Genomic DNA, 23,792 nt, shown 5'->3' with positions numbered 1-23,792 from the left:
AAGCCTTTACTATGGGAACAAATCTGCCAGGCTGTCTATAAACAAAGGAGAGACAAAGGCAATATGGCTGGGGCAGGGAGTGTCTTTTATAGAGACTGGGGTGGGGTTTGTAGGGGCTGAGGCGGGGTTGAGTGAGGTAGTGACTAGGGAATGGAGGAGCCAGTGACGTCACTAGGTGGTAGGAGGTGAGTGAGTATTAGGTTACTCTCTAGGCCAGAACAGGGGCATACTGGGAAGAAGGGTTTGTTCTTTGGTGGGAGCAACCATCTTGGCATGATGTCACACGGGAGGGGACAAGGCATGATAGGAAGAGGGCAGCTACTATACATAATAGCTGCTGAGGTAGTGGGAGACCTATCATTTAGGATCAAGTAAAACACAACCATTGGCCAATGCTTTGTATTTCAAGTGACTTCTTAGTTGCTGCGTAACACATCAATATCTACTCCACCTTTCATTTTGTTTTAAAATGTGACCATTTCTCACTATATTTGTGTTGAGGATTCACTCTCTTTTTTTCTTTTCTTTTTGAAATGGTGTCTCAGTATGTAGTTCAGGCTAGCCTTGAACTCACTATGTAGCACAGGCTGATCTTGAACTTACAGTATCCTCCTGCCTCACCCTCCTGAGTGCTAGGATTACAAGTGTACATCACCACACCTGACTTCCCTATCAATCTTATCATGTAACATTGACAGTATCAATACTACTTTGTTTTTCTTCTCCATACAGGAGACCACTGTTATCCAGAGATTTTATGATACTTTTCTCTATTTTGAACATTCAACATTTTTTCAGGAATCTTTGCTTTGTTCTTGTGAACAGTTCCTGTGCTGGTCAACTGATGTTCTTTTAGCAAATGTAATATGAGTGAGTAACTAGTGAACCAGTTGTCAAACGTGACATTTGGGTTACTTTTTGAAATAGGTGCAGCAAGTCTGTTCACAATGTCATGTGGTTTATTACTGCACGAATAAAGCCTGGTGGCTGAGTTCCAGGATAAATTTCTAAATTCAAGGTGTAAAATGTCTTCGCAACTACCAGGCCATATGTTTTTATACCATCTTTGGAAGGTTTACTTGGCATATATTGCCGAAAACTTGAACAACCATGAGACAATGCAATTTGTCACTTGTCATGTATTTGAACAGTGTATAAATTGCTTGACAGTTTGAAACAAAGCTTTCAAAAGATAAGTGAATAGCAGCCAAATTGTCGAATTTTTTGCTTTCTTGGCAGATCTTTTTGTCATCAAAATGTAGACAATTTTGAAAGAAACCAAATCTGTTGAGTGTCACTCTAAAAATCTCAACACACATCTGTCATTTCTCCATAAATCCTTTAGAGTCTATTAGAATGATAAAGTCCTGCTATCAAGGCTTTTAGTCAGTTAGTGAGGTGTCATGATAAATATAATTTTGTGTATTACTATTGACGCATATAGAATATTTTACTTGTATTTCATTAATTAGTATATTTCACAACATAGTGTAGCATATCATCATTACAAACAATTTCCAACATTGAATGGCAGTGTTTTTTGTTTGGGGCTTTTTTGGTACGGAGGATGGAACTCAGGTCCTTGTGCTGTTGTGCCCAGATCGCGAAGTCCCCAAAGACCTCCAGGGAGCCGATTCTGATGTAAACACATGAGGGTCGTTTATTCAAGCTCGAGCAGGGGCACTCAACCGTCACCAACACAGCGGATCAGGATTGAGAGCCCCGAATTTCAAATCAGCAGGGTTTTTATTGTGGCTACAGCAAGGTTTGGGGATTTTTCATTTAGCAGTTACATGATTGGTTGATATTTAGCAAGCATGGGGTGTACATCGGGGGGGTTGAGGGGTGGCTACATGTAGATTTTATGGGAAAAAGGAACAGTCAGCACATTGACAGAATGTTCTATAGATAATGGGCCCGGGAGCGTCTGTTTTCTGGGCAGACAGAGGATTGAGTTAGGAGCTGTGTCTTTTTTTTAATCTGTTGTCCCACAGCAAGGACATTTTATCATTATTTTATGGGCACAAAGGAGACTAGGGGAATAGTTGACTTCAGTGAAGTGGAATTTATGTCAAGGCCACTTTACTGTCTTATTCCAAGATGGAGTCAAACTTTAAAATGGAGTTAGTTAGGTCTCACAGCACTTGTGGGGGCCAGGAGGTGCAGGCGGCTGAACCACTGAGCTAAATCCCAGGCCAGAGGCTGGGAATTTTGACAGGAATAACATTTTGATTATCTTTGAGCAGGTAGAAGCAGTGTTACCATAAACAGGTTTATTTGCTTGCTGCTGACCAGATCAAAGAAGGCCATATGTTTTGGTAAAAAGGAAAAAAGATTTATTCAAAGCTAGCTCTGAGGAGGTAGAGAGGCCCATTTGCCTCAAATTATTGTAGATAGGTAAGCTAATTAGATATCTTGTAGGCAGTTAGACATGGCCACCCTTAAGGCACCAGCCCTCCAGGAGCCAACACAGCAAGGAGCCAACACGGAGAACAGTTGAGGAACATTCACTGGTTAGCATTATAAAAAGGAGACACTACTTCCCCTGGGGATAGATAGTAGTGATTGATATTCTAAATGGAAAATTCCTTGTATGTGACTTGTTTTCCCTTTTGACCCTTATTTAATCAATATTACCTGGGTGACTGTACTTGTAATCTTACTGGTTGGTCCTGGTTTTGCCCCACCTTGTAAATTTCCATAGGATCTTACAGTTTTGTCCCACTTGGTACCCACCTTACCACATGGCTTTACTGTATAAAACATCTTTGAAAAGCAGGGTGGGAGGGCAACCCACTTTCTGGTCCCCCTTCTGTCTTTTTTAGAAGCTTTCAGTAAATTTTTCCTACTCTTAACCTCCATTCTTAAAATTCATTCTTTGATTTTAGAAAACACCAACTCGGGTTTCGGGTATCTAGTAGGTTTGGGAGTTACATCTCTTCCCCCTATATCAAAATCACCATCTTTGCTTTGTACAGTTTGGAAGGGTCTGAAGGACCCCAGTTAGCAAGACAGACTCCATATTGCTGCTGAAAGACCCACCTGCCTGCCCTTTAGATGAACTCAAAAGGAGGAAGCTTAGAAACCTCCTCCCCTTGAGTCTCTTAGAAACAACAATCAACTATTGTTTTACAAATGTTCTAACAGCAGGATGTTCTGCTTCTGTACCTTTTGCATGCTTTACTAGTTCTATCCCATAGGGGGGCCTAGAAACTGCTGGCCTCAAAGGTGTATAAAATATGTTAATCTCCCCCAAGTCCAATGCTCGGTCCCGGCGGGTAATAAACTCCTGTGTGGATTTAATATCTGTCTCTGGTTGGTTCTTTCTCGCTGGGTGCAACAGGTCTTCTGTACTAAGGAACAGAGGAAGGGAGCACAGAAAAAGAAGGCAGATCTCCCCACTTTGTTTGTCACTTCCAGCTGTCTTGAGCTCATTGCCCTCTTTCTTGTGGAAATTAAACTAGCTTCCAGGTGTCACCATCTGCATATTCTGTCACTTTATCTGGTGGGAGGAGAGGAAGGGTGTGTTAGTCATGTGCTCAGAAGAAGGGAGTTTGGAGAAGTTGCTTATATCTCTAAAAAAAATTAACTTTTAAAGTTCCATTTTTCAGTGCCAGTTACAGTCATTCTCACTGCCTTTAAAAGGGCTTTGAATTACAGCCATACCATTTCTAATTTAAAAATAGGAAATTAAAACAAAAATCTGTTATTGTCTCTCTGGCCCACTGTATCAGTCAGTGCTCACTAGAGAAACATTTTACATTAGATATATAGTGTTTATAAGGATTACAAGGTAGGCTCTCAGTGGCTTCCTGCAGAGTCAGGTGTGGAAAAAATGCAAAAGGTCTGTCTGTGCACTGGAGATCTGAAGGATCTAGTTGGAGATCAAAGGCCTGGACCTCACTCTAGAGTCCCACACAAGTTCACATCAGGAGGCTAAAGAGTCTGTGCTGGAAGACTGAGGAGTCTTTGCTGGAAACCAGGAAATGAATACGCAAGGCAGAGACAAAGACTGAAGCTCCTCCAAAGAAACAGAATTGAGCCTTCCTGCTCTGTTTCCCTTTTTATTCCATCCAGACTACAAGCCTATTGGTTGGTTCCACTCAGATCTAGGGTGGGTCTTCCTTCAGTAAATCCATTCAGCCACACCCAGAACTATGCTAATCTAGTTATTTGGACAGTTCTGATTCAAATTGACTGAGGCTTTTCTTTTTCTAGTTTGAGCTGCAGTTCATTTGTTCATATTGAAAACAGAACTCTTTGAGTTTCCTGGCATGTACCTGTTACAGGGTTCCGGGACTCTGAGGTCTCCTTCTAGAAGTGGTTTCTAGGTTCTGTCCTGAACAAAGAATTGGTCAATACAAGCACAGAAAGCTGGGCATGGTGGCATGCACCTGTAATCTCAGTACGCAGGTAGTTGAGGACCACTGAGAGTTCAAGGACAGCCTAGGCTTCATAGTGAGTTCAAGGCCAGCCTGAACCATATATATAGTGAGACCCTGTCTCAAAAAAAAGTGCAAATATAGTGAGGTTTTACATTTATTAATGGTAGGAAAAGAAACATGCTCTGCAGAGTGCGTGTGGGTCAGTTAAAAGTAGGAAAAGAAGAATACTCTGCAGAGTGAGAGCAAACCACTGTGAAGAGGCAATGGTAGCCATCTTCTCCCACTCTGGCTGACATCAGGTCTAGGTTCTCCTATCAAAAACTGGTTCTTCTATCAAAAACTGGTTGAGGGCCTGGGATTTAGCTCAGTGGTTCCAGCACCTGCCTCACAAGCACAAGGTCCCTAGTTCGATCCCTGGTACAAACCCCCCCCCCCCAAACAAAAAACTGGTTGAGTTCTTGCAAGAAGAATTGAAGGTAGCAATCTCTGATTGGTCCCAGGTGCAGGGCTTTGGGAGATGCTCTACACATGTGTCTCAGAACTGTGAGAAACAGGTTACCTTTACTTCCCCAGCCAGTTTGCCACTCCCTAATCTCCTGGCTCATACCTTCATAGTATGCACTTGAAACGTGTCATTAGAAAGTTCCTGATATATCAGGCTATTACTCTGTGTAAAGCTGACGAACCTTCTTTGATCCGTTTATTTGCTGAGGTTTCTTTCAGGAGAGGTAATTTTCCTGCTAGCAGCCATTTGAGATTCATTACAAAAGTGTTAAGACTGTCACACAAAATTTCCTCATAACAGATTTACCTGAGTTATGACGGTATTGGGTAAAACTTTTCAATACAATCAGTTACCTTAATACAGAACTTTAAATATCACATATATTTAATATTTATTTCTTTTACTTCTCTTTAGGTATCTTAAAACTTTGAATTTTATAGTTTTGTAGTCTGAAAAAAAATATCAGTTACTTGTGATATTTGAACTCCAATGTGGTTTAGCTTTCTCTTCTCATACCTATAGAATTGGGTCCTACCATTTTCCTTTAGTTTTGAGTATGGGAAGGAAAATTTCATATCCTCCTCTTCATAGGAAATACGGCCTCAGAGTGATTCCATACTCAAGGCAGTTTAGAAATTTTTGAACCATAAGCTCAGCTTTAGTTCTAGGTAAGGCTAATTGTTTTTTAAGCACCAGAACTTTCATTAGTTCAAGTAGTCTTGGTATTGATACAAATGCTCTAAGATCCTTAATGTCTTTTACCTTTCTACTAACACTTCTAAGTTTGGTAAATCATTTTTATGTAAACAAACATTTATTATAGTCTCCTGTGTACAGATCCTACACTAGGTATTTACTGAAGACTACAGTAGATTTCCTATGAAGGAGAAAAGGAATCTGGTCTACTTGGAGAGTTTATTTGATATCCAGGATTTAGAAAGGAGCACTTGAGCAAGAAGAACATCTTTTTCCTTAAAGGAACTAAGTTTGAGGAGAAATGAGTATTTAAATTTTTTTTGGTCTTAAAAAGTATAAATAGATGGTAAATTATAGTAGTTGCTCTCCTTAAGGGAAATAACATTTTGTACTCCCCCAAATAATGTTTCTGGCAAATTTTAAAGAACTCTTAATGGGAGAATCTTCACTGGCATTTTGCTTAATATAGGCTACATGAAATGCTAGAAATAGTAAATATATTAGAAGACAGCTATACTTATATTGCTTTTATTAACATAAGTTTCACTTTGTTGTTAGTAACTTTTATCTTGTTTCTTCATATTTTAGACCTGGAATGGCCAAATATCAAGGTGAAGTTCAAAGTTTGAAACTGGATGATGATTCAGTTATAGAAGGAGTAAGTGACCAAGTTCTTGTGGCAGTTGTGGTCAGTTTCACTTTGATTGCTTCCCTGGTATATGCACTTTTCAGGTGAGACTAAAGGACAAATAAAATGAAATATATATTTCCAAGGGTCACTGAATTTTTGACTTATAGTAACATATAATAATAAGAAAAGTAACAAATTTCAGTGAGTATATATATTTACTAAAGTACTTTATTTTCCATTGGGCTCTGAATGGTAACATATATTTTTCCTATCTTAAGCAGATAAATTAATCATCCATATTTTGTTTAAAATGTTAATATTTTCTTTTTCTTTTCTTTTCTTTTTTTTTTTTTTGTACCGGGGATTGAACTTGGGTCCTTGCGCTTGCACAGCAGGCAGTGAAACCACTGAGCTAAATCCCCACCCTAAAATGTTAATATTTTCTATGGTAATATATTTTAAATTTGTTTCATAATTGAAAAAATGGTATCACTAGTAGGTAACATAGATAACTGCAAAATATTTATAGTTTTTAAATAGAAAAACTGAGCTGAAAAGGGAAAAACATCTTGGACAGTGTAGAGGAAATTAAGATTACATCTGGGGATTTAGCTCAGTGGTTTTGCTGCCTGCTGCGCAAGCGCAAGGACCTGAGTTCAATCCCCAGTACCAAAAAAAAAAAATGATTAGAAGTAACTTCAATCAGTTGTTACAGAATCAGAACAACATTTAAATGCCTCAAATGTCTATATGCCAATATGTAGATGAATAAATTTTTAATCCCCCAAATTACAAATCAGTGTTTTTCCTGTAAAAACTACAAAAAAGATTATTAAACAGAATGTGAACACTTAAGGGAAAAAATGGTAAGTTATTCTTTTACCTCTGCACTGATAGTCTCTTATTAGGACAACATGTTGATTACAGTAGGGCATTTTTTAGAGTGATTCTTTGTAGGAAATAATGACTAAATGATAGCAAGTTTAAGTGAATTCATAACTAATATAGGAATACTGACTGATGTTTTAATAGAAACCAAACAAAAGTATTCTATGTATTGCTTCAGGACTCTGTCTTTAGGCCTGCTCTATTCATTTCTAATAGCAAGTGAGGGGAAGAAGACATAAGAAGCATACTTGTTGTCAGGCAGGAGAACAACTAATGTATAGTGTAACAGAATCAAGATCCAGAAATTATCAGCCCATATACATCTATAGTCAACTGACCTTTGACAAATGTGCCAAGAACGTTCAGTAGAAAAAGAGTTCAATAGGTGGTGCTGAGACATCTGGGTAGCCACATGCAAAGAGTGAAATTGGACTCATGCTACACCAAATTAAAAATGGGTCAAAGATTTAAATGTTAAGACTTAAAACTACAATATTTGCTGTGATTTAGTTGCAGTTTGCCTCCCAAGAATTTGTGCGTAGTTTTCAGAGTGCTGGTGTTGGGAGGTGGTGTGGAACCTTTCTAAGCTAGGGCCTAGTGGGAAAAGTTTTGCCCTGAGAAAAGGTTAATGTATTTCTGGTAAGGACCCTGTTAGTTCCTGTGAGAAGATCTGTTATTTAAGAGCAAGATCCAGCCCTGCCTCAACTCTGGCTTCCTGTCTCGCCCTTTATTTCTTCATCTCATAGTGTTTCTGCCATTATATGATAGTGGCAGTGATATAATAGTGGACCCCTCAACACTTGCTGCTTCCTAAATGATAAGCTAAATTACACCTCTTTTCTGTGTGTGTGATACTGGGAAGTGAACTAAGGCCTCGCATATGTTAGGCAACAGCTCTACCACTGAGCTACATCTCCAGCCATTTTATTTTTTTGAGACAGGATCTCACTAAGTTGCCCTGGCTGAGCTCAAATTTGTAATGCTCTTGGCTCAGCTTCCTGAGTAGCTAGAATTAGAGGCATGTGCTACTATGACCAACCTAAACCTCTTTTCTGTATAATACTCAGTTTTGGTTATAACAATAAAAGAAATACTACAATACTTCTAGAAGAAAATATAAGTAAATCATCACAATCTTTAATTTGACAAACAATATTAGATATGATACTGATACCAAAAGCATGGGCAGTAAAATGATAAAGTACACAAACCAGATTTCATCAGAATTAACTTTTATACTTCAAAGTACATCATCAAGAAAGTGAGGGGCCGGGGATTTAGCTCAGTGGTTCCGCCGCCTGCCTCACAAGCACAAAGTCCTGAGTTCGATCCTCCGTACCAAAAAAAAAAAAAAAAGTGAAAAGCTGGGCATGGTGGCATACACCTATAATCCCAGCACCCTGGGAAGTGGAGGCAGGAGAATTGCAAAGTCCACCCTCCATAACTTAGACCCTGTCTCAAAATAGAAAGAGGAAGGGAGCTTAGTGTAAAGCTCCTAGGTTCAATCCCCAGTACCACCAAAAGATGACCCAACTAATTTAAATGAGCAAACAATTTGAGTTGACATTTCTCCAAAGGAAATATACAAATAGCCAGTAAGCACATGAAAATATGTTCACCATTACTAATTATTAGGAAAATGCACAAATCAAAACCATAATGAGATAGAACCCCACACCCATAAGGATGGCTACTATCAAAACTACACAGAATAAGGGGCCAGGGATTTAGCTCAGTGGCGCTGTGTCTGCCTTGCAAATGGAAGGGTTGGTGAGGATTAGAACCCTTGTTCACTGTCAGTGGGAATGTAAGATACTGCCATTGTTATAGAAAACAGTATGAGAGTTCTTTTTTTGTTTTTGTGTTTTGTTTTGTTCTATTTTTTGTATGGCAGTTCTTCAAATGAAAAGTTGAATAACCATATGATTCAGCAATTCCACCCTAGCCATATATCCCAAATAATTGAAAGCAGAAATCGAAAGAGATATTTGTAGGCCCATGTTCATAGTACTACTATTCATAGTAGCCAAAAAATGAAAGCAATCCATTCAACAGATGAATGGATAAACAAAGTACTGCATATATACACAATGGAATAATATTTAGCCTTTAAAGGGAAGGAAATTCTGCATTTCCACCAAACATTTAAATAACTGACACCAGTCCTTTTAAAACTTCCAAAATCTTCAAGAAGAAGGAATACTTCATGATTTCTCCTCTTAGGGCTAACAATACCATGATACCAAAGCCTGATAAATTCAGTCCAGTAAAAGAAATTTATAAGCCAACAACCCTGATGAGCATAAATGCAAAAATTATCAGCAAAATACTAGCAAAAATGAATCCAACAACACATGAAAAAGGATCATACATCATGACCAAGTGGAGTTTATCTCTTAAGAGGCAAGAATGGCTCAGTGTACATAGATCAATTAATACACGTATTAACAGAATGAAGGAAAAAATTATATGAAGAGCTCAAGAAATACAGAAAAAGTATTTGACAAAATTCAACATCCTTTCTTAAAAATTCATCCATAAAAATTCAAATAATTAGGTAAACAAGGATCACAATAAAGGCCACATATGACAGGAGTACAGCTAATATTGTCTCAACAGTGAAAAAACAAAGCCAAGATCGGTAAGAAAACAATGATGCCTACTTTTGCCACTTCCATTCAGTATATTAGATGTTATAGACAAAGTACACAACAAAAATAAAAAAGGATCCAAGTAGGTAAAAGGTGAAATTATCAGTTCGCAAATGACATGATCTTATGTTTCATAAAGTCTACACCAAAAAATGTTAGAACTAATGATTTCAGCAAAGTTGCAGGATACAAAATGAACATAAAAATCTCAGTAGCATTTCTATATACTAACAATGAAATATCCAAAAAAAGAAATGTATTATTATGTATTGGAAGAATAGTATTAGAATCAGGTATGTATTGGAAGAATTAATACTATTAGAATCAGGAGGTCAATTTAAATTTCTGTTCAGTGCTCCAGATTCAAATTTAGTTGGCAGCTGGGCGTGATAGCACATGCCTGTAATCCTGGCACTCGGGAGGCTGAGACAGGAGGATTGCCATGAGTTCAAGGCCAGCCCAGAATACATAGTGAGTTCAAGGCTAGCCTGAACCATATAATGAGACCCTGTCTCAAACACCCCCCAAAAAAAATTTAATTGGCACTTGTAATTTTACTTCAACTGAGGTAATCAGTTATTGATAGGCTGGAGTAGGAGTAATGTATAGTTTAAAATTTAAATAAAGGAACCTTTTGTCCCTTTTTCCAGTTTCTTTGATATTTTTAGTCATTATAATCAATTCTGTCATTTTCGTATTATGGTAAAATATGCATAACATAAAAATTGTCATTTTAACCTTTTCTTGTTTGTTTGTTTCTTCACTTGATCTTAGCCAAAAGGCCAAGAAGTGATGTTTGTTTCTTGAGACAGGGTCTCACTGTGTAGTTTAGGCTGGCCCTGAACTTACCATATACCCCAGGCTAGCCTCAAACTCCTGGCGATCCTCCTGCCTCAGCCTCCCATGTGCTGGGATTATAGGTGTGCACCACCACATCTGACTTCATTTTAACCATTTTTAAGTGTATAAGTTGGTGGCATTTGGTACAGTTACAATGTGTAACTATCATCACTATCTACTTCCAAAACTTTCTCATCAACCCAGATAAAAGTCTCTTCCCATTTAACCAATAAATTCGAATTCCTCTTCAGACATTTACGGGTCTATTCTACTTTGTGTCTCATTGAATTGGCCAATTTTAGGTACCTCATAAAGCAGGATCATACAGTACTTGTCCCATTGTGTTTGGCTAATTTCACTTCATGTAGTATTTTCAAAGTCCATTTATGTTGTGGCATGAATCAGATTCTTACTCCTTTTTATGGCTTGATAAAATTTCATTGTATGTGTACCACTTTCTGCTTATCCATTCATCCTTTGATAGCCTCTTGAGTTATCCACACCATTTGATGTGAATAAGTGAATAATGATGCAATGAACACTGCTGTATTCTGAGTCTTTGCTTTCACTTGAAATTTTGGGATCATATCATAATTCTGTATTTTTTGTTTTATTTTCTTTGAAACAGTGTTTAGCTGGGTTGCCCAGGAAGATATGTTTAACTTTTTCAGGAACCTCTAAACTGTTTTCCACTGTGGCATCTCTATTTTACTAGCAGTGCATATGGGGTCTAGTTTTACAATATCATTGCCAATGCTTACTTTCTCTGCCATTCTTTCTTTCATTCTTCCCCTCTCCCCCTTAGCCATCATGAGAATGAAGTAATATTTCATTATAGTTTTGAATTACATTCCCCAGTAAGTAATGATATTATCATTTCATGTGCTCACTGGCTATTTGTTGAAGTACTATACTTTCTTCTATTGAATAGTTTTGATACCCTTGTCAAAAATCTGTTGACCATTGTTTGAGCCAGTTTGGGCACTTATAACAAATCCATAGACTGGGTAGCTTGAGCAACAAACATTTATTTCCCATGGTTTCAGGGAGAGAGAAGTCCCAGATCAAGGTGTATTTGCTTAGCTTTCCATTGTCATAACAGTACCTGAGATAATCAGCTTACCAAGAGAAAATGTTTATTTTAGCTCGTATTTTCAAAAGCTGCATTAAGTGATCAGTTGGCCCCATTGCTTTGGGTCCTGTAGTGAAGTAATACATCATGGCTCTGGGGATGGCAGGGGATGGCAGAGAAGAAAATGCTCATTCATCTCCAGGAAGCAGAAGAAAGAGGATAAGATTGGGGCCCCAAGATCACCTTTTAAGAGCATGACCCTAGGAATCTAGAGACCTCCCTACTAGGACCTTCTACCTCCCAATAGGTCCACTTTAGGTAGATGAGGGGTTCAACATATGGGTTTATGCGAGACCAAAGATCCAAACTATATATAAAGTGTTGGTAGATCCAGTGTCTGACAGCCTACTTCATGGTTTGCAGGTGGCTGTTTTTTCATTGTATCTTCACTTGGAAAGGTGCACAGACGGGAAGCATGTCTTCCATGTTTCTTTCATATGTGGTGCTAGGGATTCAGCCCTGGGGCTTGTACATATGAACACATACTCTACCACTGAGCTGAATCCCTAGCTCCCCATGTCTCTTATAAGGCCACTAATTCCATCATTACAGTGCCACCCTTATGGCCTAATTTCCCTTCAAAAGTCTCATTTCCAAATATTATCACATTGGAGAATAAAGGTTCCACATACAATATGAGGTTTGGGACACACAAACTTTTACTCAAATAGCAACCATGTTTGTGAAAATTGATTTCTAGGCTCTGTGTTTTAGTCCATTTGTTTATAATGTCTTGTCATTTTCTCATAGCTAAGTTGGTCTAAAGTAAGATGCCAAGAAAGACAGTGGCTCTAATACAGAACCCAAATACATTTGTTATTACTATATGCCAATGATTTATGATCCTTCTTTGTCTTTGAAAGGGGAAAAATCAAAACTGTCAAACCAATTAAGTTGTATGTAACCCTGAAAAAGCCAATAACCTTTAATATGAAGAAAGCAATGATACCTCAAAGCATAGGAGAAGAAAGATAGATGGAATCAAGTTATAGAAATGTGCAAGACACTTTGGACTGGTTTCTGATATGTCAACAAATGATAGGTAGTAGTGATACTTTAAGGAAGAACAAGTCATTCTGAACAGAACTACCCCAGTTGCATAGGAAATAACATCAAGAATCAACAAATGGGATTATATCAAATTAAAAAGCTTCTGCCCAGGAAAAGAAACAACCAATGGAGTGAAGAGACAACCTACACATGGGGAAATAAACTTTTGCCAGCTACACTTCAGAAGGAAAACTAATGTCTACAATATATAAAGAACTCAAAAACTTAGATCCCCTCAAAATAGAAGACCCAATCAAAAAATGGGCAACTGAAATGAATAGACACTTCATAGACGTTAAGATACAAATGGCCAATAAAGACATGAAAAATGTTCAAACTTTTTGGCCATTAGAGAAATGCACATTAAAACAACACTGAGATTCCATCTTACTCCTGAAAGAATGGCCATCAAGAAATCAAATAATAGGCCGGGGATTTAGCTCAGTGGTTTTGCCACCTGCTGCTCAAGCGCAAGGACCCGAGTTCGATCCCCGGTACCAAAAAAACACAAGAAAATAATAACTAATGCTTGCGAGGCTGCAGGGAAAAAGGAACCCTTCTTTGTTGTTGTTGAGAATATAAACTAGTACAACCACTATAGAAATCAGCATGGAGATTCTTCAAATAACTAAAACTAGAAATTCTGTTCAACCCAGCTATTTCCGAGGTATCTTCCTGAAAAAGTTAAAAGACATTATATTATAGTGATACTTGGCATACCAGTGCTTATTGCAGTACAGTTTATAATAGCTAAATCTTGGAAGCAGCCTATATGTCCATCAACAGATGAATGGATAAAGAAAATATGGTATCTGTACACAGTGGAGTAATGCCTCAGTGCCATAAAGAAGGATAAATTTGAGTCATTTGTAGAAAAATGGATGCATCTTGAGATCAAATGTTAAGTGAAATAAATCAGACACACAAGCTTAAATATTGCATGGTTTTGCTTATGTGAGAAATCCAAAGCATAAAGAGCAAAGTGAAAGATAAACAAAGAAAACAGGGAAATGGATCTTTTTTCAAAAGGGAAGGGAACCAAGAGATGAAGGGAATGGGGAAGAGCAGGAGAGGCATGAGAAAAGAATTAAGTTGAGTCTTGTACATGTACCAACTCCCTAGGATTAATGTAATTATTATGTACTGCAAACATGTATTAATAAACTTTTTAAAAAGAAGAACAAATAGAAAATAAATTATTTACAAGTACAAAACACTGCTGAGAGAAAACACACACACACACACACACACACACACACACACACACACGCACACACAATGAAGACTTTCCGTAGACTGGAAGAAAGATAAAAATACTACCCAAAGTGATCTATCATTTTCTCATATCTAAGTTGATCTCAGATTTTCTATTTTGGTTTTCAATCTGTGTTAATTACCCATTGTTTTCTAAACTTTTGGTTCCATACTCATACCGCTAGCTGTCAATGACATTTAGTTACTTGAACTCCAGGCTGTATTCAGCAGTTTGGGCTCTTCTTGTTCATTGGGTATATTTTGCCTTTTTTACTACAAGATTCTACTATAGATTTAAGGAATCTTACATCTCCCTTATATGTAAAGAAACCCAATGAAAGGCTTTCTAGGTATATGGTTCATGTCTGTACTCTGGAAAGTCTTCATTATTTTTTTTCCCCAATGAAAAGGAAATGGTTTTCTGTTCTCAAAGAATAGAGAATTTTGTGTAGCTGAGACTTCACTGGTATTTAAATAAATGATTCTCGTGCTACATAATTTGATAGATTGCTTTCATTATACAGATAGGTTTCTTTCATAGATCACTTATTCAGTGATAAGAATGTAACTTATTTTGAAATAAAGAATTTACCAAAATTCACATTTATACAGAATTCAATAGTTTTATTACACTTATATAGTACTTCTACTTACTTAACTTTAAATTGATTTTCTATCATTACTGAACTAATGCTTATATTTTGTCAGTTTTCTTTGTAAAATTTGATTTTTTTCTCAAAAACTACATATTTATAGGATGGATTTCTTTAATTTTCTTTATCCTATTAGGACATTAATTATTTCTGTTCAGTGTGTCCTACCCAGAATGTAAAGGCTCCTTAGAATATTGTTGTTCAAAATGTTTAAATTTAGGGGGAAGAATCTATAGTCAAATGAGATTGAACTGTGATTCAGATGTACATCTTCAACCCCACCTTCATTATCTGACCTCCACTTATAATTTCCTGCTTGTCTTATCCCATCCATTTATATTAGCCACCAACTTCTTACCTTTGACTTTCCATTTTCAGGTTAATGTTAAAGATACTAGTGGTATATTAAGTTTTGGCTTTTCTGCATATATAAGTTTAGTTTCTACTTTGTTGCCCCCAAACTGAAAAGTGAGACCTAATTAGATATGAGGAAGTGTTTAAATACTATATAGAAAGATACAGCTGCTTATTTTGAAGAAATTTCACAAAACAAATTAATGCATTAATTGTTTTTAGAACTTGGTGATTGCAATAAATCTCCAAATTAAGAGGCCTCTGCATTTTATCATTTGGCAGTTAAATCTGAAATTAACCAGTGATCAGTAATCTGGGAAGAACTCACCACAGAGTATCCTACATTTTGCAGGATGTAGTATACAGTTGCACTCCCAGTTGACTTGGGAGTGCAACTGAATGTCATCATTTACATTTATTTACTTATTAGTGGCTCTAAAATGAAATTAGACCTAGAAAACAAATGGATTAATCTGACAATATTTTACATTAAACGTTTGTTATATTCTACGTAACAGAAATGTGCATCAGAACATTCATCCAGAAAACCAAGAGCTAGTAAGGGTGCTTCGAGAACAACTTCAAACAGAACAGGTACTGTTATGACATGTACATTTTGCAGTTGAAATGAAACAATGTTATTTTTAAGAAACATGGGCTTTTCTGGTTTAAATGGCCTTAAATTGTTCTACAGATTGTATATTTTCAGATTAAGCAAATTGCCTAATCTTAATCTGTTCAAATGTTTGCATGTTTTAAGTTGCTTTAAAAGAGAACAGTTTTCATACTACCTACTGGCACAGAAATAATTAATATAGTTGGTCTTACCTGAAATGTAGTGGAAAACTTTTTTAAAAAAATATACACCCTAAGACTTCCAAAGAAATGATTAGAAGGGGCAGCTGTTTTTTAACATCCCTCCCTTCCTCAATGTTCATAGATAACAATACTAGTTAGGCAGAGAAGAAAATTTTTTCTTCTGCCTCTTCTTTACTTTTAACTAGATGGAAGCTCTCAGAACCAGAAATGTAGCATAGCTGAGGAAGGCTAGAATAAGCAAGATATTCTTGGGAGGCTGGTGTTCAAGGCCAGCCTGGACAATTTAGCACCTTAGTGAGACCATGTCACAAAACAAAAAGTTTAAAAAGGGCTGGGGATGTAGCTCAGTGATAGAGCGCCCCAAGTTCAATCCCCAGCTTTGGGGCCAAAAAAAAAACATTTCAAAATCAATCTGCTAGGCATGGTGTGCATGCCTGTAATCCCACCACTTGGGAGACTGAAGCAAGAGGATTGCCGTGAGTTTGAGGCCAGCCTGGGCTACATAGTGAGTTCAAGGCCAGCCTGAACTAAACAGTGAGATCCTGACTCAAAAACAAACCAAAAAACCAAAAAAGAATCAAATTTTATTTCCAACAAAAGTTTATAATTTATCCACTCACCTTATGTTTTTTGAACTTCTACTACATTCCAGACATTGTTCTAGGCATTGTCAGTTCAGTTGTGAACTAAACAAACATTCCTACTCTCATGGAACTCATTAATGCAAGAATAGTGTAAGCATATTAATAGTAATCTGTTCTAGAGCTGTTATCAGTAAGTCACAAGACCTCAAACTACTACATATTCAAAATGTGATGAACATTAAACAGTATTCTTAAATGTAATTTAACAAGACAATGTCGAAAGCCCTGTGTGTAAGGTATAAACACAGATACATGTCTCCTTCTCAGGATGTACCTGCTGCTGCTCGACAGCAGTTCTATACTGATATGTACTGTCCTATCTGCTTACATCAAGCCTCCTTCCCTGTTGAAACGAACTGTGGACATCTTTTTTGTGGTAAGTGCACTATGCTATGCTTTTAGAAGTATAGATCAAGGCTTAGACATGTATGTTGGTTCTAGGGTAGATTGGTTCTAATATCCTGCTCTACTTGCGGACCAAGTGTAATTAGCATCTAAGTAATAATACTATTTACATATGTACTTACTTTTTATTCAGTTTGTTATTTAGCATTTATGAGTTCAAAAGTTTAAAAAAATCTATTCAGGTTCTCAGCCAACAGCAATGTTTCTTTGCATAGTAGTTCAAGTATATGAGTGGTATTGTAGATTCACTGAATCCCTCCTTGTTCTTCACTTCTTGGTGGTTTCATTTAGGAAAGCTCTTTTCTCAGGAATCATGCCTAAAACCTTGCCTTAGCTCTACTACCTCTCCTTACTTTGGGTCAGTACAAAAATTCTTAGATTACCCTTCTTTTTGACCTCGAGAGAGTTGGAGAGGGAGAATGACAAACCTAGAGCATGTAGCAGGACAAGAAGGGAATACTGATTTCACACTAGCTTCTTGGCATAGTAAAGGGTGTTTCTTACTTGGTTGTTCTCACCCTCCAAAAAGATTTTCTAGGGAACACTGATGTATCATATTGTTGTTGCTTATTATGGTCATTGAAGAATAGGGGATGCCCATTATGTGCTGGACACTTAACAGACTTAATTTTTTTTTTGGGGTACCAGGGATCAAACGCAGGACCTTGCACCTGAAAGGCAGGTGGCAGCACCACTGAGCTAAATCCCCAGCCCAACAGACTTAATCTTATCTAACCACAAATGAGAAAACTGAGGTTTGGTAATATTAAGAAATTTTATGAATGATAATCCACCTGCTAAGCAACAGAGCCAGGTTTTAAACCTTGCTCAGTTTTCAAGTCCTATGCTCAGTTTCACTGTGTGATTGGTGACTTTTACACAACAGTGATCACTCTGAGAATTGCTCTCTACTTAGATTTGTCCAATCATTAGACCTTTTTTTGGTGTTGTTGTTAAATTCTTTTATTGGTACATTTTAGGTATACAACACAATTACATTTCTTATTGGGAATTGTACCTTTACATAATGCATCTTGGTTTAGACCTTTTATTTTCATTAGTGGTGTTTCTTTCTGCTTATTGAGAAGCTGAATAACTAGTTATTCTTTAACATTTGAATCTAACAGACACTAAATAAAAGTGGCTAACAAGTTGAGAAGGATATTGGAAGTCATCTACCCTATTTTCTCAGACATACCAGGATAGGATCTTAATTATTTCCAAAATGTATCAAATTTGTATATAAAGACTAATTTAAAATATAGCATACAATGATCCTATAAATTACTCTTTCCCTTTAGTATCTTTTCTTCTGACTTCAGCATAGCATTTTTAGATACAGGATTATTATTTATGCTGTTTGGTATGACATAAGTATTTGAAATTCGTACCATGTAATCCATGGTTTTCATACCTTGTGCTTATTTATCAATCCAACTCCATATTGCTTCATCCATTTCAACCTCTTCCCTAACCTTTCTCCTCTCAAACCTCTGGTAGGTGTTCCTAATTAGTCTGACAGTCTTTTCTCCTGATGCTGGATGTGGCCTCAGCAGCCACTAAAAAAGCCTTTCAGGTAGTGTTAGCAGTCATAAGATTTGGCAGACCAGGTGAGTTTCTTTCCCAACCCAGATTTAGCAAATTCAGAGTGGATAACTCTAATGTCAATCCAAAGATAGCTGTACTGTGTTTACTTCTAGGTCTGAGACAGTCAGATAGATTGCTTCTGACATCCTGCTGTACTTATTAGCTGTAAGTTCAGAGATTTTTTAAAAACTAGTTACTGTATTCAACTTTTCAATACATAAATGTGTCTGGGGCCAGGGATTTAGCTCAGTGGTTCTGTCACCTGCCTCGCAAGTGCAAGGTCCTGAGTTTGATCCCCGGTACCAAAAAAAAAAATAATAAAATTTTAAAACTACAGAAATGTGTCTCTTTGGATAATAGTCCAAGTATATTAATACCACATATATCAAGAGCACTTTAACTTTTTTACTTTTCATATGTAGACTCACACTGTTGTTTCATTACAGTGAATTACGAATCTTAGCAACAATGTAGCACTTTATGTGTAGTTGTAACTCACATTATTTTAATTCTTCAGCAAGTTTATGAGGTGTTATTCTCATCTTACAAATAAACAGAGAGTATAACTCTGATGAAAGCTATTGTGTTGTCTTTCCTACCATCCTACTTGGGTGAGTATCTTTGCTGGTTGGTTGGTTGCTTGGTTTGTTTGGTTTTTTTCTTTTAAATTCTTTTATTTGTACATTTTAGGTATACGATACATTTACATTCATCATTGGGAACTTGTACCTTTACATGATATATCTTAGTTCTTATTTTTTCCCCATTCCCCTGCCCTCCTTTCAACCCCTCCACCAGTCCCTATTTGCAAAGACTTTGTTTCCATTTATTTCTTATCTCACATTTTTTCCTTTCCCTTTTTTCCTTTCCTGTACCCCTCGCACTTCCCCTACCCCTTTAGACCTTTTCTTCCTATTTCACATTATAATTATTCATTTTAATCCTTATTTATACTTTCAGTTTCTCCTACCAGAGAAATATTCAGTATTTACACGTGTGTCCTATTTATTTCACTTAAGAATATGTCCTCAATGTGCATCCATTTAGCTGTCTCTAATTTCTCATTCTTTATGGCTGAGTAGTATTCCCTTTTCTTTAAAAGAGACATTTCCTTTATCCAGTCTCCAGTTGATAGACACTTGGGCTGTTTCCAGGCTTTAGCTATTACAAACGGTGCTGCTATAAACATGGGTGCGCATATATCGCTGTGGTATGATTCTTTTAATTCTTTTGGGAAGATACCCAGCACAGGAATAGCTGGGTCAGATGGGACCTCTAATCCTAGTTTTTTGAGGTATCTCTATATTGATTTCCACAGGGGTTGCACCAATCTGCACTCCTACCAGCGATGGAGAAGGGTTCTTTCTCCCCACAATCCCACAAACATTTATTGGTTAATTTCTTGATAGCAGCCATTCTTTCTGGGGTGAGGTGGAATCTCAGTGTTGTTTTCATCTGTATCTCTCAAATGACCAATGATGTTGAACATTTTTTCATATTTTTTTTTTTAGTGCTTTTACTTCTTTGAGAAATGTCTGTTCATTTCAGATGCCCATTGTTGAATTGGGTCTTTAAATTTGGGGAGGTCTGACTTTTTTAAGTTCTTTATATATTCTGGATAGTAGTCCTTTGTCTGAGGAACAGCTGGTAAAAATTTTTTCCCACCTTGTAGGTTGTCTCTTAGCTCTGTTGGTGGTTTCTCTTGTAGTGCAGAAGCTTTTTTTGGGGGGAGGGGGGCGGGGGATACCGGGGATCAAGCTCGGGACCTTGCACTTGTGAGTCAGGCGCCAGAACCACTGAGCTAAATCCCTGGCCTGCTGCAGAAGCTTTTTAATAAGATGAGATCCCAGTTGTTGATTCTTTGTGCTACTTCCTGTGCTACTGAGATTTTCTTCATAAAGTTCTCTCCTATGCCGATATCTTCAAGAGTTCTACCTAACTTACATTCCAGCAAGTTTAGTGTTTCTGTTGTAATATTTAGATCTTTAATCAACTTCAATTTTAGTTTAGTCCATGGTGATAGATATGGATCTAATTTTATTCTGTGGCAAGTTGAAATCCAGTTTTTCCAACACCGTTTATTAAAGAGGCTATCTTTCCTCCAGTGAGGATGGTTGGCTCCTTTGTCAAAGATGAGGTGGCTGAGTATGCAGTTGTGTCTGCATCTTCTAATCGGTTCCACTGATCCTCGAGTCTGTTTCTTTGCCAGTACCATGCTGTTTTTATCACAGTGGCTTTGTAGTATAGTTTCAAGTTAGGAATTGTGATACCCCCCTGTCATGTCTGTTGCCTAGAATGGCTTTTGCTATTCTAGGTCCTCTTCTGGTTCCAAATAAATTTTTGTATTGTTTTCTCTAGTTCTGTGAAATATACTGTTGGGATTTCAATCAGGATTACATTGAATCTGTATAGCAGTTTTGGAAGTATGGCCATTTTCACTATATTGGTTCTTCCTACCCAGGAGCAAGGGCTGTCTTTCCATTTTCTGATATTCTCTTCAATTTTTTTTCAGAGAGCTGTAGTTTTCAATGTAGAGGTCTTTTGCTTTCTTCATTAGATTGATTCCTAGATATTTCATTTTTTGGGGTGCTATTGTAAAAGGAATTTCTCTAATTTCTCTCTCAGTGAGTCTGTTATTTGTGTACAAGAAGGGTGTTGGATTTTGAATGTTGACCCTGTATCTAGCTACTCTACTAAATCTGTCAATTAAGTCTAGATGTCTTTTGGTGGAGATTTTTGGGTCTTTTATGTAGAGTATCGTATCATCAGCAAATAATGACAGTTTAACTTCTTCTTTTCCTATTGTTATTACTTTTATTTCTTTCTTTTGTCTAATTGTTCTGGCTAATGTTTCAAGAACTATATTGAACAGGAATGGTGATAGTGGACATCCTTGTCTTGTTCCTGATTTTAGTATGAAAGTTTTCAGTTTTGACCATTTAGTATGATGTTGGCTATTGGTTTTTCATAGATAGGCTTAATCAGGTTAAGATAAAGACCTTCTCTTCCAATTTTTTATAGGGTTTTTATCATGAATGGGTGTTGGATTTTGTCGAATGCTTTTTCTGCATCTATTGAGATGATTATATGGTTTTTGTCCTTGGATCTGTTAATATACTATATCATATTTATTGATTTACGAATGTTGAACCATCCTTCCATCTCTGGGATAAATCTGACTTGGTCAGGGTGTATGATCTTCTTGATGATCCTCTGTATTCTGTTTGCCAGTATCTTGTTGAGGATTTTTTGCATCTGTACTACAGGCAGATTGACCTGTAGTTCTCTTTTTTGTTTGTGTCTTTCTCTGGTTTTGGAATCAAAGTAACACTTGCTTCCAGGAATGAATTTGGTAGTGTTGCTTCCCTTTTCATTTCATTGAAGAGTTTAAAGAGTAGTGGCAATAGTTCTTCTCTAAATGTCTTGTAGAATTCAGCCATGAAGCCATCAGGGCCTGGGCTTTTCTCTGCTGGTAAATTTTTAATTACGTTTTCAATTTCACTCGTTGTAATTGGGATGTTTAGGATTTTTATATCTTCGTTATTCAACTTTGGTAATTCATATGTATCTAGGAATCTGTCCATTTCTTCTGTGTTTTCCATTTTATTAGAGTACAGGTTCTTGAAGTAGATATTGATGATCCTCTGGATTTCTGCTGGATCTGTTGTGACTTCTCCTTTTTCATTCCTAATTGCATGGATTTGAGCCTTTTTTTTTTTTTGTACCAGGGATCAAACTTGGGACCTTGTGCTTGCAAGGCAGGTACCAGAACCACAATCCCTGGCCCTTCCTTTCTTTCCTTTTTTTGATAAGGTTGGCTAAGGGTTTATCGATTTTATTTATTCTTTCAAAAAATCAACTCTTCTATTCATTGAATTTTTGTATCATTCTGTTAGACTCCATTGTATTGATTTCTGCTCTGATCTTTGTAATTTCCTCCCTTGCACGAACATTGGGTTTGTCTTGCCCTTTTTCTAGGAACTTGAGGTTAAGCATTAGGTTGCTTATATGAACTCTGTTTTCCTAATATGGGCATTCACTGCTGTGAATTTCCCTCATAGAACTGCTTTCATTGTGTCCCATAGATTCCTGTATATTCTGTTGGCATTATCATTTAATTGTAGAAACTATCTAATTTCTTCTTTAATGTCCTCTGTGACCCATTGGTTGTTCAGGAGAATGTTATTCAATTTCCATGTGTTTTGGGGGTTCTTGCGGTTTCTTATGCTATTGATCTCCAATTTTATTGTACCATCTTCTGATAATATACAGGGGATAACTTCAATTCTTTTGCATTCATTTAAGCATGTCCTGTGATCTAGCATGTGGTCTATTTTAGTGAATGACCTGTGAGCAGCCAAAAAGAATGTATAGTCTGATTTTGTGGGGTGGAATATGCTATAGACATCTGTTTAGTCCATTTGTTCAAAAATTTTGTTCCATTCTATTATTTCATTGTTGATTTTCTGTCTAGATGATCTATTTGTGATAGTGGAGTATTGAGGTCTACTACAGTTGTATTAGTGCTTGTTTGGTTTTTCATGTCTATTAATATTTGTTTTGTATAGTTGGGAGCACTAGTATTTGGTGCATATATATTTACTATTGTCATCTCTTCTTGGATTGTTCCCTTTACAAGGGTGTAGTGACTTTGTCTCTCTTAATTAGTTTTGGTTTGAAATCTACCTTGTCTGCAAATAAAATAGCTACTCCTGCTTTTTTCTGGGTTCCTGTCACATGGAGAGTTGTTTTCCATCCTTTTACTTTCGTCTATGAATTTCTTTTTGAATTAAGTGTGTTTCTTGTATACAGCATATTGTTGGATTTGGCTTTTTAATCCATTCTGCCAGTCCATTTCTTTTGATTGGTGAATTGAGGCCATTAACATTGATGGTTATAATTGATACATATTGACTCATCCTTGTCATGTTATTTTACTGTTGTTCGCTCTTTTATTTTTTATTTTTCCCCCTTCCGTTTAATTTCTTGCCTTGCCTGGTGGCTTTGCTCTGTTAGTCCTCATGGAGTTGTGACCCTCATTGCCTTTTTCTAGGATATTGTTTAGAATTGTGTGGAGTGCTGGTTTTGTATTCACAATGTTTCTCAGGTGTTCTTTTTCATGGAAGTATCTAATTTCCCCATCAATTCTGAAAGATAAGTTTGCAGGATACAGCAGTATAGGTTTGAGGTTATTTTCTTTTAGGGCTTGAAGTACCTCATTCCAACTCTCCTTGACTTGAGAGTTTGTGTTGAAAAGTCTGCTGTGATTCTGATGTGCTTTCCTTTATATGTGATTTG

General features: G+C 36.9%; 1 protein-coding gene across 9 annotated transcripts in view; it reads left to right on the top strand.

The window, feature by feature from the left end:
* Rnf170 (ring finger protein 170) overlaps positions 1-23,792 on the top strand; it is a 60,592-nt gene that overhangs the window by 22,872 nt on the left and 13,928 nt on the right. For 5 of the 9 annotated variants that reach the window (XM_087180415.1, XM_021236734.2, XM_004855261.4 and 2 more), the window contains 3 exons: positions 6,175-6,318; positions 15,558-15,633; positions 16,770-16,878. In XM_087180415.1, coding sequence (XP_087036541.1) covers positions 6,182-6,318; positions 15,558-15,633; positions 16,770-16,878 — 322 coding nt within the window. In that variant the 5' untranslated portion in view covers positions 6,175-6,181. The remainder of the gene's footprint in view (positions 1-6,174; positions 6,319-15,557; positions 15,634-16,769; positions 16,879-23,792) is intronic. The other 4 variants (XM_087180416.1, XM_013076076.3, XM_021236735.2 and 1 more) reach the window with 2 other exon arrangements.

The sequence above is a fragment of the Heterocephalus glaber genome, unplaced genomic scaffold (genome assembly GCF_053883595.1).
Source record: "Heterocephalus glaber isolate CG9 unplaced genomic scaffold, H.glaber_assembly_v1.0 deba00001461, whole genome shotgun sequence".
Lineage (NCBI taxonomy): Eukaryota > Metazoa > Chordata > Mammalia > Rodentia > Bathyergidae > Heterocephalus > Heterocephalus glaber.
Note: the sequence above shows the minus strand (reverse complement) of the source record. Positions and strands in the feature narration are given on the sequence as shown.